This window comes from Salvelinus fontinalis, chromosome 10 (assembly GCF_029448725.1).
Source record: "Salvelinus fontinalis isolate EN_2023a chromosome 10, ASM2944872v1, whole genome shotgun sequence".
Taxonomy (NCBI): domain Eukaryota; kingdom Metazoa; phylum Chordata; class Actinopteri; order Salmoniformes; family Salmonidae; genus Salvelinus; species Salvelinus fontinalis.
Genome location: NC_074674.1, coordinates 14,508,029 through 14,522,411, shown reverse-complemented (window position 1 = coordinate 14,522,411; position 14,383 = coordinate 14,508,029). Strand labels below are relative to the sequence as shown.

At 43.4% G+C, this 14,383-nt stretch overlaps 1 protein-coding gene and 2 long non-coding RNA genes across 3 annotated transcripts; 2 read left to right on the top strand and 1 right to left on the bottom strand.

The window, feature by feature from the left end:
• Positions 1-4,078: 4,078 nt before the first annotated feature.
• On the bottom strand, positions 4,079-6,067 carry LOC129863662 (uncharacterized). Its single transcript, XR_008761000.1, has 3 exons — positions 5,979-6,067; positions 4,976-5,113; positions 4,079-4,681 (listed from the first exon to the last, which is right to left on the bottom strand). It is a non-coding gene; the product is annotated as an uncharacterized LOC129863662 (long non-coding RNA).
• A 3,386-nt stretch (positions 6,068-9,453) lies between these two features.
• LOC129863215 (uncharacterized) lies at positions 9,454-10,213 on the top strand. Its single transcript, XR_008760945.1, has 3 exons — positions 9,454-9,792; positions 9,883-9,954; positions 10,123-10,213. It is a non-coding gene; the product is annotated as an uncharacterized LOC129863215 (long non-coding RNA).
• A 345-nt stretch (positions 10,214-10,558) lies between these two features.
• Positions 10,559-12,201, top strand: LOC129863189 (uncharacterized). The gene is made up of 4 exons (XM_055935111.1): positions 10,559-10,649; positions 10,792-11,261; positions 11,370-11,900; positions 12,035-12,201. The coding sequence occupies exons 1-4, from the start codon at positions 10,579-10,581 to the stop codon at positions 12,199-12,201; spliced, it is 1,239 nt and encodes a 412-aa protein (XP_055791086.1). The 5' UTR covers positions 10,559-10,578.
• Positions 12,202-14,383: the final 2,182 nt, after the last annotated feature.

Genomic DNA, 14,383 nt, shown 5'->3' with positions numbered 1-14,383 from the left:
TTCTCTGGCTGCTTGGAACACTCCAGCATGATCTGGCACCAGATCCAAATGGCCAAGGTGGAGAAAAGGGACCTCCACGTAGTCTTCCTCGACCTCGCCAATGCATTTGGCTCTGTGCCCCATGAACTCCTGTGGTCTGCCTTCAGATTTTCCCACATACCGGACACCATCACAATGCTGGTGAAGTCGTACTTCAAGGATCTGCAGTTCTGCTTCACCACCTCAGAGTTCACCACCTCATGGCAGTGCCTGAATGTAGGTATAATGGCGGGATGTACCATTTCTCCGTTGGCATTCATAATGGCAATGGAGGTTATCATCAGATCCTCAAAATGGGTTGCTGGTGGACAGCGAGTCGACTCTGGTTTCCGCCTCCCTCCACTCAGAGCCTACATGGACGACATTACAACATTGACCACCACTGTCCCATGCACCAGGAGACTGCTCAGAAAACTCGAGGAGAACATCAGCTGGGCCCGTATGAAGATTAAACCATCCAAGTCACGCAGCATCTCGATTGTGAAGGGAGTACTCTCTGACCTGAAATTCTTCATCGGAGATGACCAAATCCCAACAGTGTCTGAGCAGCCGGTAAAAAGCCTTGGAAGGTGGTATGATGCAAGCCTGAAGGACAAAGACCAGGTGCAACAGCTGCGCAAAGACATCAGTAGTAGCCTACAGTCCATCGACAACACCCAGCTACCTGGAAAGTTAAAGGCCTGGTGTCTGCAGTTTGGTCTCCTACCCAGGGTGTTGTGGCCCCTAGCAGTGTATGAGGTTCCAATCTCAACAGTGGAGAAGATGGAAAGAGGAGTCACAGGCTACTTAAAGAAGTGGCTCGGAGTTCCACGATGCCTTACCACCATAGGCCTCTATGGAGATGGTGTCCTCAAGCTGCCCCTCACCAGTCTAACAGAGGAATTCAAGTGTGCAAAAACCAGGCTCCAGATGACACTGAATGAATCTCGAGACCCAGTGGTGAGCAACAACGCGCCGACCTTGGCAACTGGGCGCAAATGGAGGCCAGGAAAAGCAGTCCAGGAGGCAACAGCAGCCCTCAGACATGCTGACATTGTGGGTCATGTTCAGCAAGGGAGAGGAGGCCTTGGGCTAACTAGCCGTGCTGCTTGGAGTAAGGCCACTGCACCAGAGCGGCGGAAGATGGTAGTGCAGGAAGTACGCCATCAGGAGGAGGCTGCAAGGTGGGCCAAGGCAGTCTCTCTTGCCAAACAGGGACAGTGGACTCGATGGGACAGTGTGGAGAAGAGGAAGATCAGCTGGAAGGATCTGTGGGCCATGGAAGCGAGGCGGTTGAGCTTTTCCATCAGAGCAACATATGACGTCCTTCCAACACCAGTTAATCTTCACCAATGGTATGGTGAAGATCCGGACTGTGCCCTCTGTTCCATGCCAGCCAACCTCAGGCACATTCTCACAGGGTGTAAAACAAGCCTCACCCAAGGACGCTACACTTGGCGTCACAACCAAGTCCTTAAAAACCTTGCGTCCGCCCTGGAGGACAAGCGAGCTGCCACCAACTCCCTACCACCCCCAGCAGCATCACACCCCTTACGGACGACCTTTGTCCGCGAAGGGGCTAAACCACCGAAGAGCGGCTCTACACCATTAGAGCGAGACCAGCTGCGCTTGGCCCGCGACTGGAAAATGCTAGCTGACATTGGCCGGCAACTTGTGTTTCCTCCGGAGATCGCAACCACCACCCTAAGACCTGACATGGTGCTCTGGTCCCATTTGCTCAAGAAGGTCTTCATCATTGAGCTCACAGTACCCTGGGAGGACTCAGTAGATGAGGCTTATGAGCGGAAACATCTGCGCTATGCCAATCTAGCTGCCGAAGCACGGCATCATGGCTGGAACACAGAAGTCCGACCAGTGGAGGTGGGCTGCAGAGGTTTTGTGGCGACATCTACAACCAGACTGCTTAGAGACCTGGGAATTAAGGGCCAGAGCCAGCGTTCGGCAATCAAAGCTGTATCAGAGGCGGCAGAAGGCAGCAGTCAATGGCTCTGGATGAAGAGGAAAGACCCCAGCTGGGCCCCGAAGTGAGAGGGCCAGGAGGTATGCGGTCAACAATGCTTGACTCAGGGAGGAAGACGCCCCTGCCATGCATAGTCCCATGGGATGTTGGCTATCAACAACAACGCAACTCCTATGACTAATTGGGAATGGGACGCAAGCGTAGGATTGATCACCGTGTCGCTGGCCGCCTTTGGGGAGGGTGTATAGTGTGAAAGGCCGAAACACCCTAGGAACCAAAGGTACACTACTGACGATGCGCTCCCCAAATTTCACCAGTCTCACTGTTCATGAACTCTTGGAAGTGCTTGCACAAAGGATAGTAACATCTCATCCTGTGTTCTTGGAATCATACTAGCCTCCTTCTGGCTTCAAAAGAAAAACAGGCCTTATTCCTAAAATAAAATCCCAATTTCAGCTTAAAAAAATGGTAATTTGTTGAATATGCAATTTAAAAGAGAGGCCGTCATCAATTAAAATTCCATGATATTTATATGAGGTTACAACCTCAATATCCTTGCCCTGACAGGTAGTAATAGATGAAAGGTTCAGAAGTCTATTTCTTGCTTTAGAAAACACCATTAGTTTAGTTTTGTCAGTATTGAGGATAAGCTTCAATTGACACAAGGTATGTTGAACGGTATAAAAAGCAGTTTGCAAGTTCTGGAAAGCTTTTGTAAGAGACGAGGCACAACAGTAAATAACAGTATCATCAGCATAAAAATGAAGTTGCGCATTTTGGACATTTTTGTCTAAATCATTTATATAAATAGTGAATAAGAGATGACCAAGTACAGGGCCTTGGGGCACACCATTAAAGACAGACAAAAGCCCATCAAATTGAGTGCACTGAGTTCAGTCAGACAGATAGTTAGCAAACCATGCAACTGCATGCTCTGAAAGACCTACACTCGACAATCTCTGCATCAAAAGCCTTAGAGAGATCAATAAAAAGTGAGACACAGTGCTGATTTTTGTCAAGGGCTTCAGTGATATCATTGAAAACCTTCATGGCTGCTGTAATTGTGCTATGCTTCTTCCTGAAGCCCGATTGGTACATTGATCACTCACAAGGGTTTCAAGTATTTTCACCGGGGGTGACAGCTTTGATATTGGCCTATAATTATTTTAAAGAGTTGGATCTCCCCCTTTTAAAAGTGGTATGGCAAATGCTGATTTCCAGATCTTTGGAATTTCATTACATTCCAGGGTTAGATTGAACAGATATGTAAGTGGTTCAGCTATGAAATCAGCTGCCAGATTTAAAAAGCAGGATTTAAAAAGCTTTATGTACCACCTGCACTGAGAAAGGCAAAAAGCTAAACGTTTGACCAGCTCTCACTGGTTCATCCACACACAGAGGACACTGGTTCATCTACACAGGGTTGTACAGAGACAGAGGACGCTGATTCATCCACACAGGGTTGTACAGAGACAGGGGACACTGAATTAAACAGCCTACCAGATGATACAAAGTGCTCATTGAAACAATTCAGCATTTCAGTTTTGTCATATACAGCAACAGAGTCCTTCAAAACACATGACGGTAATTCATTAACATTACTGTTACCAGACATAGACTTAATAGCCTTCCAAAACTTTCTAGGGTCATTCAGGTTATCAGTGGTAACAGACATAAAATATTCAGACTTGGCCTTCCTGAGAAGAAAAGAACACTTGTTTTAACTGCCTAAAAATAAGCATCAGAACATGATTTCCTTGCTTTAGCCCAGGCTAGATTACGGTTGTGAATAATACTCAGAAGAAAACCATGGATTATCCCGCCCTTTAACCATGAACCTGCGGAATGGGGCATGTTTGTTGACTATTTGGAAAAAAACATAATGAAAGAATATCCAGGCAGTTTCCACATCAGGGATAAACTCAATCTTGCTCCAGTCAAAATAAAACAAATCATGAACGGAAGCCTGCTCATTAAAACACTTCAAATTTCTCTTACGAATAAAACGTGGGGTTGTCTTAGAAATACTAAGGTTCCTAACAGCAACAACGGTCACTTAAATATCCTGCGGTTGGTGGTTTTTGTAATGATTTATGTGGAACATTTGTTAATATAAAATAATCAGGGTAGATTTATCTGGGCATTTAAGATTTGGGCGAGTGGGTGAGTTAATCAACTGGGTAAGATTCATAGAATTACAAAACATTTTTAAATCATCAGACACCGGCTTTAACCAACACCAGTTGAGATCACCAATCAACATCATTTCACTGTAAAGAAGTTTAGACATAAGGTGCGTCAAAGAAGAAAATGCATCACCGAGAGCAGAAGGGGGTCTATAACAGCCAATCACAGTTATAGAAAGACCCTTTGAAACCTCAATATTCAAAGCAAGAAATTCCAACTGTTTACAAATAGTTTCAGACTTTGCCACACTTACAGGGAAATTCATTTTTACATATATAGCCACACCCCCAACTTTCTTAACTCGATCAGTGCGATAAACATTGTAACCACTTATACAAATATCCTTATCAAAAACAGACTTGCTGAGCCAGGTTTCAGAAAACACAATTACATCAGCATCAGTTGATTTAGCCCAAATCCTAACCCCATCAATGAGCTTGGGCTGGTGCAGCTTCGCCCCAAAATGGCTGACCACAGCCAGGAACAGCAGGTTACCTGCAAGAAACCACAACACTACAGTAGTCAGGAATCGCAAATTATAAACACTGTTTTGTTTTTTTTAACTTAAAATGGCATATCAGTTTGGATACTAGGCTGCAACAACATAGCATCACATAAAACAATGTTAGGGGTTTGACAGTAGAGTCATGGACAAACGCCAGTCAATCAATTAATAGGAACAACTATAAAACTGGACAGTATTGAACCACAAAAAAAGGGATCATACTGTAGTCTGTATCTGGTTTTTATTACATGAATTCTCAAGCAACTCAATGTTATTGTTGATACCCATCTCAAAGCTGTCCTCTATGAGTCCGATGAGAGAGCTGGACAGGTCAAAGTGTCTCTCTGAGTGATGGCACTCTTCATGTAGGTCCCTGACAGAGCTTTGGTGAAGGAGGCGAACGACAGGACCACGATGAACTGCTGACAAACACAAGAGAGAGAACATTAGTGTGTGTTTGTCTGTGTGTATGCGCATGCAGACAGAGTGCATGTGTAGCTGAGGTGGCCTGCAATAATAAAAAGAACGGACACAAGTTTACGTCTGCAAAGTTCTGCCGCTTTCTTTATTCTGAAGAATGTTTTTTTTCTCTTGTTCAATTGTCTATTTTCTTGTTAGTACTTTGAAAATATTCACATCAAACAAGTGCACACTTTAAATTACACAACATAAATGCACTTTACCTAAAGCAGAATTCTAAAATGTTCCACAAATAACCCTGTCTTAGTGTATGGTTTCACATGAAAACCGCAATGTATTTCACATTCATACAATAGAAACACCTATATATGAAAACATAAATAACTGAATGTTTTGCTATATACCGCTACCTCTATAGAAAACTGACAATACATTCAGCTTTAAGATAGTGGCACCTCCAGAAAATCGTCTCTCTCACTGTGTGCACTAAAAGTCCACCAGACTGAGCGTGCTCGGCTAGTTTACCAGTTAGTGAGCACAATTTTACACAAAACCAATAACATGTAAAACGAACTCAGAAATCCCTAACAAATGGATTCTTTATAAAAAATCTCCTAGACAAAATCCAGTACAAGTAAGCTACTCAGTAAACATAGTCTCTGTGACTCTTAAATCGTTTTTTACCTCAGCTAGCATCAAGCTAACATATCCTCTCACTCAATGTAAATCACGTTCTTCTCTCACTCAGTTCGACACGAAGCCAAAACAAAACCTTTCCCAACGTGATAAGGCCGTGACAAAGTTGTTAAATAGCAAGTTATTACATATTGTGTATATATTTGAACGTTTGGAAGTTCTGTTACATACCTGTAATAGTAAAAACAACAGACACAGTTAACCTCTGTAAAGTTCTGATCCTTATTCTGCAGAATGGTCAGCGCTTGGCCAGAACTTGCTGTTTCTCCTGCTACCACAGTAAAACAGCGCCATCTATTGGCCTGAAGAACAATCGTACATGTGCATTTTAAAGCATTATTAATTAAGAACCTTGAGTGTGGAACTACAGGGCGTTTACACAAAAAACACATTCATTTCACATGTGAACACGGGAAGTGTTCCAAAAACAAGTTTTTATGTAATCTTATGTGAAGATAATGTGATAACATGTAAAGCAACATGTGATTACATTAAACTACACATGTGAAAATGTGATCACATTGTGTTCCAAAACATGTTTTCACATGATTTCACATAAAATGTAAGTTGAAATCATGTGGTTTTACTGTAAGGGCAGGAATATAAGATGCATTTTGATGTTATGTTTGATATTACATGATCTTGAAAATGAAATGTTCTTTGAGGTTCTTCCATGTTCCTTTCCATGTATTTTCCATTTTACTTTCCCTCAGTCCTTTTCACTTTCCTTGGCAAAACAAGTTCTGTCTCCGTCAAGACTTATTCAGAGCCAGCATGAATTGAAAGCAGCTTCTGACGGATTTTAAACCATTCAACAATTTTTTTTATAATGAAGCGTTGACCCAACTAAACACCCTGGATTCTTTACACGCTCATTGAAAGCCAAAAATTGCAAATTTGGACTCATCAGACTAAAGAACAGATTTCCACTAGTCTAACGGTCCATTGCTCGTGTTTCTTGGCCCAAGCAAGTCTCTTCTTATTATTGGTGTCCGACCTTTGGTAGTGGTTTCAATGGAAACCACTCTGGAAACCACTTCACTCTGTGAAGCATTTATTTGGCCTCCAATCTGAGGTGCAGCTAACTCTACTGAACTTATACTCTGCAGCAGAGGAAACTCTGGGTCTTCCTCATGGGAGCCAGTTTCATCATAGCGCTTCATGGTTTTTGCGACTGCACTAGAAGAAACTTTCAAAGTTCTTGAAATTTTCCGTATTGACTGACCTTCATGTCTTAAGTAACGATGGACTGTTGTTTCTCTTTGCATAATATGGACTTGGTCTTTTACCAAATAGGGCTATCTTCTGTAAACCATCCCTACCTTGTCACAACACAACCTATTAGCTCAAACGCTTTAAGAAGGAAAGATATTCCACAAATGAACATTTAAGAAGGTACACCTGTTAATTGAAAAGTATTCCAGGTGACTACCTCATGAAAACGTTTGAGAGAATGCCAAGAGTGTGCAAAGCGGTCATCAATGAAAGGATGGCTACTTCGAAGAATCTCAAATATAAAATATCTTTTGATTTGTTTAACACTTTTTTGCTTACTACATTATTCCAATTGTGCTATTTCATAGTTTTGTTGTCTTCACTATTATTCTAAAATGTAAAACATTTTAAAAATAAAGAAAAACCCTTAAATAAGTAGGTGTGTCCAGACTTTTGACTGGTACTGTATATATTGTGATATTGCAAATATGGTACAATCCAGGGGTGCAAAGCTCTTGGAGACCTACCCAGAAAGACTCACAGCTTTAATTGCTGCCAAAGATGATTCTAACATGTATTGTGAATACTTATGTAAATGAGATATTTACTTATTTCATTTTCAATACATTTGAAAAAAAATAGTTAAACATATTTTCACTTTGTCATTATGGGGTATTGTCTGTAGCTGAGTGAGATGATTAAAAAAAACTATAATTTAGTCCATTTGGAATTCAGGCTGTAAGAAAACTAAATGAGGAATAAGTTGAGGGGTATGAACACTTTCTGAAGGCACTGTATATCTGCAAGAAAGTGATAAATGAGCGACTCTTTGAAAGGGGGTCATATATACTGTATTGACCTGACTAGATCATAAAGGAACAATTGTCCAGACAGAGGGTTGAGTTTACGAATTGACAGTTTATTAACCCAACTTTACAAAGGCTACTGTTTGGCCGTAGCCCACGCCAAATAAATGAAAGATACGCCACAAGCCAACCGTGACCTTCTCTTGTGAAGCCCATACGTAAGAGAGAGAGCAATGGCTAAACCTGGTCTTAACTTCCAATGCTCCATCCCCCTGCCCAACCCCCCTCCACACCACTCCACCAACCACCAGGATGCCCGGCATCAGAACATTCCAGGCATCCCCGTGATTGGCAGATAGCAGGTTGATTGGCATGTCGGACCCCGCGAACACTGGTAAGTACCACACAACCCACTAATAGCCTACCACATAACACACCGCTGTCTGTGCGGGTCTCTACAATACATTGCCTTATTTAAAAAACAATAGCTATCATGCTATAATCGGAATTGTTTCTCAGACCAAATCTTCATTCTGGTTTAAACAAAGCAATCTGATCATACTCCAGTAAAATACATGCTACAGGGAATGCAACAAAAAAATGGCTTCTGCAAAGCACATATACGTTGTCCAATCAACATCCACACATTGATTTCATTCTTCTAGTTTTTATTCAAACACAAACACACTTGGAATAAAATGCTCTTTCAGTGTCTTGTTGCAGGTTGTGCAATGTTCAAAAGTGTGTGAGAGATTAGCATTAATGTGTGTGTATGTGTATGGGGTCAAGTTCGGACGGTCGTATGCAAATAGCCGAGATTGTATATTTCCGGACCATGGACAGCAGCGATATCGGCATAGCGATATCTGTCATCCAGCCCCACATGACAGTAGACACAGGCCATCGCATGTGAAGTTGGCTCTGGGGAAATTCCATGTAATGAGAAACGATGTCTAGGACGCAAAAAGACTGAAGGAGAAGACTCCCACAGGAGAACTCTATGCTAAACTGTTCTGCCACATTCATTTCAAATGTTACATCTTTCGATGTGTAAATAATAAGGAATACATCCGCAAATAATTTAAACTGACTATTCAAACTACACTGTACAGCTTTAGTGTGTCTGTGCATCATAGGTACAACTGTAAGCAATTCCGTTCTCAAATGTCTGTTTAATGTGAGAAACAAAATGAAAAACACCTGTTAGACCATTACAATGCGGACTGTCATGCATGTTTACTATTACCAACAAGACAACGAAGTGATACGTGCCATAGAGACTTATAACGGATACTTTCCTAACACCAAAAGTACCCACGCTGAGCGATATTGTTCACTACACTATTATGCATACAATCCAAGTCATACGTTTATTGTCATTCATACTCTTATTTTTAACCGAATATCTTTGCTAACGTGTTCATTGTGTCAATTCAGAGCTCGGAAATATTGGAATAATGTGCTTAAGGGGACTGACACTCAAGGCGCACAACAGGACAACACAACAACCACATTTTCAATTGACAATCATTGCTTTAAATGGATGTGGTTGATTGTTTATATATGCCAATACAAATGTATGTATTTATCTTGTAAACCAAGGTTGGATTACTAGGTCTAAGCAACATGCACCTGGATAATCGCGTCATGAATCGGGACAGGCTCCTACGTCCCTACATTATGACATAATAAAGACATAGAAGCATATCCATTTATACAGGTTCTACACATTCCATTTCTCCATGGCAATAGAATGTAAACATTCTATTTTGCGCCAAACATCACCTACAACTCCATTCTAAGTGCAGCATATTGGACGACTCCACAGTCATTGATCATTCGCGACTTTAAGTCATTCCTGTTATCTCTAGAGCATCCCGTATATCTATAGCGCTGCATTTCTTCCCCATCTTACCATGGATAGGGTTTGGTGCATTCCGGAGTTCACTTATGGTCCCACAAAGGTAATCTTAGGAGAAATTCATTTTAGCATACTGTAAATGCCTGTGCATAATCTGCATAACAAAGCATCATTATTTTCAATATCTTTGAAGGAATTCTGTAGAAGCAGCCTTTATTTTCAGACTCTGCAGGCCTGCTGGGAGGAAACATATTACAATAAACAGGTAAGATTCATCCCACAACAACATAAACAACAGAAAGAGAGTTGTATTTCAAGACAGTTTAGAGAAGTTGGTCATAAGAGTTCTTAATATCACTTGCAAATTGTCAGGCATGAGCAGATATGATATGGTAATTCGTGGCATTGTTCCACACCTTACCTCATCTTGCAGAAGAAGCTCATGGTCCACTATCTGCTGCTCCAGAGTCAAGGCCAGGTCCCGCCCCATGTCACCACGGAGCACATGAGCAACTGGTTGGTGTCTCAGGGCAAAAAATCCCTTAGGGAGAGGTGAGTACCACGTCAGCACTCACCTTCACTGCCATTCCCTGCCACCAGCAGCACTTCAGGAGGTGTGGGTAAAATAAACAACATAAAAATCAGAAGCCAGGAAAGTTGAATTGCTCTGTGTTTTATTTGAAGGGTGTGGAAGGAAACCCTGGAGGAGGGAAACGACCTCGCTTGGCTGGTAAGAGAATGAGAGTTAGAGACATACTACAAGTCAGTGAGCTCTTTACTAGCCTTTCAACAACCAGTTAGCACAGCAGGATAGATCTGTTGTGAAATTACACAAATGGGACTTCCCTGTTTCATACTGCAGGCCTGGGAAGTAAACACTTGCCTAAAAATGATGGACATAGAGCACGAGGCTTTCTGCAATCTCCGCCGCTCCATGCACTCCACCTCGGCAGCTGACATGTGAGTTCCATGTACTGCCCTGCATATGACTTGATCCATTTATCTACACATCTGGAACTACGCAGAAACAGACTAAGACAGTGTTCTCTGTGAGCACATTGCACATCGTTTAGCTTCGTCTTCTCCTTTTTGTTAATTTCAGCGATCCTAAAGTCCACATCATCGTGGAGAGAGCTGTGAGGAGCATTCTGGACGAGCAGTCCAATGAGCCCCGTAGCAACCTGCTCAGCCCATCTCAGGTGGTGGTGGAGGTGGTGCCCAGGCTCCTCCTGGCCCTGTGGCTTCAGCCAGAGGAAGGCCATTCAGAGCACCCAATCCTAATAAGCGGGATGGCCATGGGCATGGTGGAGGCCGTAGTGGAGAAGCTCTCCTGTTTGTTAAAGGACCCTTCCCCTCACATCCATTTCTCCCGGGCTGCTGCTTTTGACTCTGTGCGGTCGATCCTCGGGAGAATCAGTCAGTCCTTCTCCACGGATGACCTCCAGAGCCCTTTGTATATGAGCTCTGTCTGTGTCTTTGTGGCGGACGAGGTGCAGAGCTGCTTCCAGCCCCCTGCAGCCACCCTACCAGTCCCCCCTGTCCTCGCGGTGGCCGTTTTCACCACACTACCAGGTGAGTAGCAATGATAGAGAGCACTCTGACAGATGCCTGTTGTGATGACATCTTGGTGCCTTGTAGTAGTAGAGCTCATCAGGATTGTTGTTGTCACCCATAACACAGACCAGGCTTCTTCCCACCTGGAGGTTGTGGACATCACCACTAACACAGAGGCAGACCAGGTTTCTTCCCACCTGAATGTGGTGGACATCACCCCTAATACAGAGGCAGATCTGGCTTCTTCCCACCTGAATGTGGTGGACATCACCACTAACACAGAGGCAGACCCGGCTTCTTCCCACCTGAATGTGGTGGACATCACCACTAACACAGAGGCAGATCCGGCTTCGTCCCACCTGAATGTGCTGGACATCACCACTAACAAAGAGGCAGATCCGGCTTCTTCCCACCTGAATGTGGTGGACATCACCACTAACACAGAGGCAGAGGCAACTTCTTCCCACCTGAATGTGGTGGACATCACCACTAACACAGAGGCAGAGGCAGCTTCTTCCCACCTGAATGTGGTGGACATCACCCCTAACACAGAGCTTGAGCCCATCTCTTCCCACTTGGAGGTTGTGGACGTCACACCTGAAGAAAGGAATCTCACGATGGCCGTCTTCACCACTCTGCCAGCTGACATCCAAGCAGGTGAGTAACACTTAGAGAGCACTCTGACAGGTGCCGTTTGTCATGACATCTTAGAAGAACCTTTCAACTGGCCAGTGTTTAGAACCTACGGTTTGCATTTGTTTACATTCTGTTCCTCTTTTTTCCCTTTCCAGAGGATGTGGCTGTGGTCATCCCAAGTGTCACCCCACACGTCACCAAGGACGTGACACTGGATGTTCCATGCAGAGCTAGGAAAGGGGCAGTCCCGCGATTATTTTGCAGGCTTTGGAGGGCAGTGTGCTTCTGCGCCTGCCACAAGGAAGAGGAGGAACAATATTAATTATTCATCAGACCTTCAGAAATGGGATTGAACCATAGACCATTAAATTATTTGCATTATAATTGGATTCAATTCTGCTTTTATTCTGTTTACTACTTAATTTCAGAACTTTTCTATAAACTTTCCCTTTGCAAGTGTGGAGTAGGTTGTGTAAATAAGTGGGAAACATCCCAATTTTAATACTTTGTACATTTAAAAATATATATATTATTTGACAACAAAAAAACGGAGGGCGCTCAACCAACGTTGAGTTGAGGTGCAACCAAAAATTTGAATCATCATAGAAAAGGAAAAAGCGCATCTCTTGCTCACTATAAAAAAAAATGCATTGTTTTATTAAGGCAAGGTTAAAAGATTAACGTTTCGGCCTAGTCTATGACGATATGCAAGTTGTGTTTGCCCAGTAAAAGGGTGACCCACACTCACCCTGGTTATTGAGGGTTGAAGACAGCGAAAAATGATCATTAAGTAAATGGGACTTTTCAATTCTTAAATAAAAATCTTTAATGAACATGAATTTAAATACAGTTGACTTGAGGATCAGAGCAGGCAGGCTGACTGGCTAGCCCTGAAGGCCCTCTGCCTCTACCTCTGTGTGGTTCATCTCAACCAAGAGGTTGTGTGGGTTGTCTTTCTCTCTGTGGGTGTGAATCACTATGACCTCTCCCTCTGCCTGCCATTTGGCTGATCAGAAGCCTTCAGCTCTTTCTTGCTCACATGAACCGGAGGAATTGCCTCTGGGGTAATCTCCTCCTCTATATAACGCCTCTTCCACCTCCTCTTTCTGACTGTGTTTGACTGAGGTCACTCGTTCTCTCTCCCTGGGTGTTGGATAGTTCCTCCTCTGTGTCTTTGTGAGTTTGGAGGGAGTTATCATGTTCCGGCTCCCTCTAAGGGTGTGCACCGTAATCTCTTTCGGTGTGTTGAGGGGTTCAGTGGTTTTGGAGGGAGTGTGAAGTTCGATCTCTAGCGATGAGTGTGGGGTCTGTCCCGTGGTGGTGTCCCCCTCCCTCCTAAGGAGGAGCCACTGAGACATTTGATGAGGCCAAGGAAGATCACTCTGCAAGGACGGGATAGGACACATCACAACACTGCTGCTCATTCATATTCAAACACACCTCAGAGTACGGACACAAACATGGACGCCAACCGCCACATACACACAATGAACTTACCTGTACAAATCAGAATCATACATTCAACAGCCACCTCTTCCTCCACATGTATTGATCCCCCACCTCAAACATGTTGAGTCAATTCCAGATGCTGGAATGGTGCTGGAATGCAGGTGCAGTAGGGCCTAGTATGTAATGATGTGATACCATGTGTACCCCATATCCTTTGTTGATGTTTTTTATATTTTATTTAACTTTTATTTAAACGGAGTCACATTGACATTCAAAATCTATTTTACAAGAGTGCCCTGTAAAAGTTGAAGTCATATTGAACAACTACCAGAGAACCTTCTCTACATAGGAATTGCATACCATATTTTTAGACCATTAAATTACATTTGTGGCCTGCTGGAGGTCATTTTGCAGGGCTCTGGCAGTGCTCCTCCTTGCACAAAGGCGGAGGTAGCGGTCCTGCTGCTGGGTTGTTTCCCTCCTACGGCCTCCTCCACGTCTCCTAATGTACTGGCCTGTCTCCTGGTAGCGCCTCCATGCTCTGGACACTACGCTGACAGACACAGCAAACCTTCTTGCCACAGCTCGCATTGATGTGCCATCCTGGATGAGCTGCACTACCTGAGCCACTTGTGTGGGTTGTAGACTCCGTCTCATGCTACCACTAGAGTGAAAGCACCGCCAGCATTCAAAAGTGACCAAAACATCAGCCAGGAAGCATAGGAACTGAGAAGTGGTCTGTGGTCACCACCTGCAGAACCACTCCTTTATTGGGGGTGTCTTGCTAATTGCCTATAATTTCCACCTTTTGTCTATTCCATTTGCACAACAGCATGTGAAATGTATTGTCAATTAGTGTTGCTTCCTAAGTGGACAGTTTGATTTCACAGAAGTGTAATTGACTTGGAGTTACATTGTGTTGCTTAAGTGTTCCCTTTATTTTTTTGAGCAGTGTATATATTGATAACCAGTTGTTCAGAGACACAAAGACTACTCCATGGTTATTTAAAAAATTACAAAGTTCTCATAGATGAGGAAAGAAAACAACTCTAGCC

Coding starts and splice junctions, on each gene's coding strand:
- LOC129863189 (XM_055935111.1), top strand. CDS start 10,579: ATGATGGACATAGAGCACGAGGCTTTCTGCAATCTCCGCCGCTCCATG. Junction 10,650..10,791: donor TCCACCTCGGCAGCTGACAT/GTGAGTTCCATG, acceptor TGTTAATTTCAG/CGATCCTAAAGTCCACATCA. Junction 11,262..11,369: donor CGTTTTCACCACACTACCAG/GTGAGTAGCAAT, acceptor CCCATAACACAG/ACCAGGCTTCTTCCCACCTG.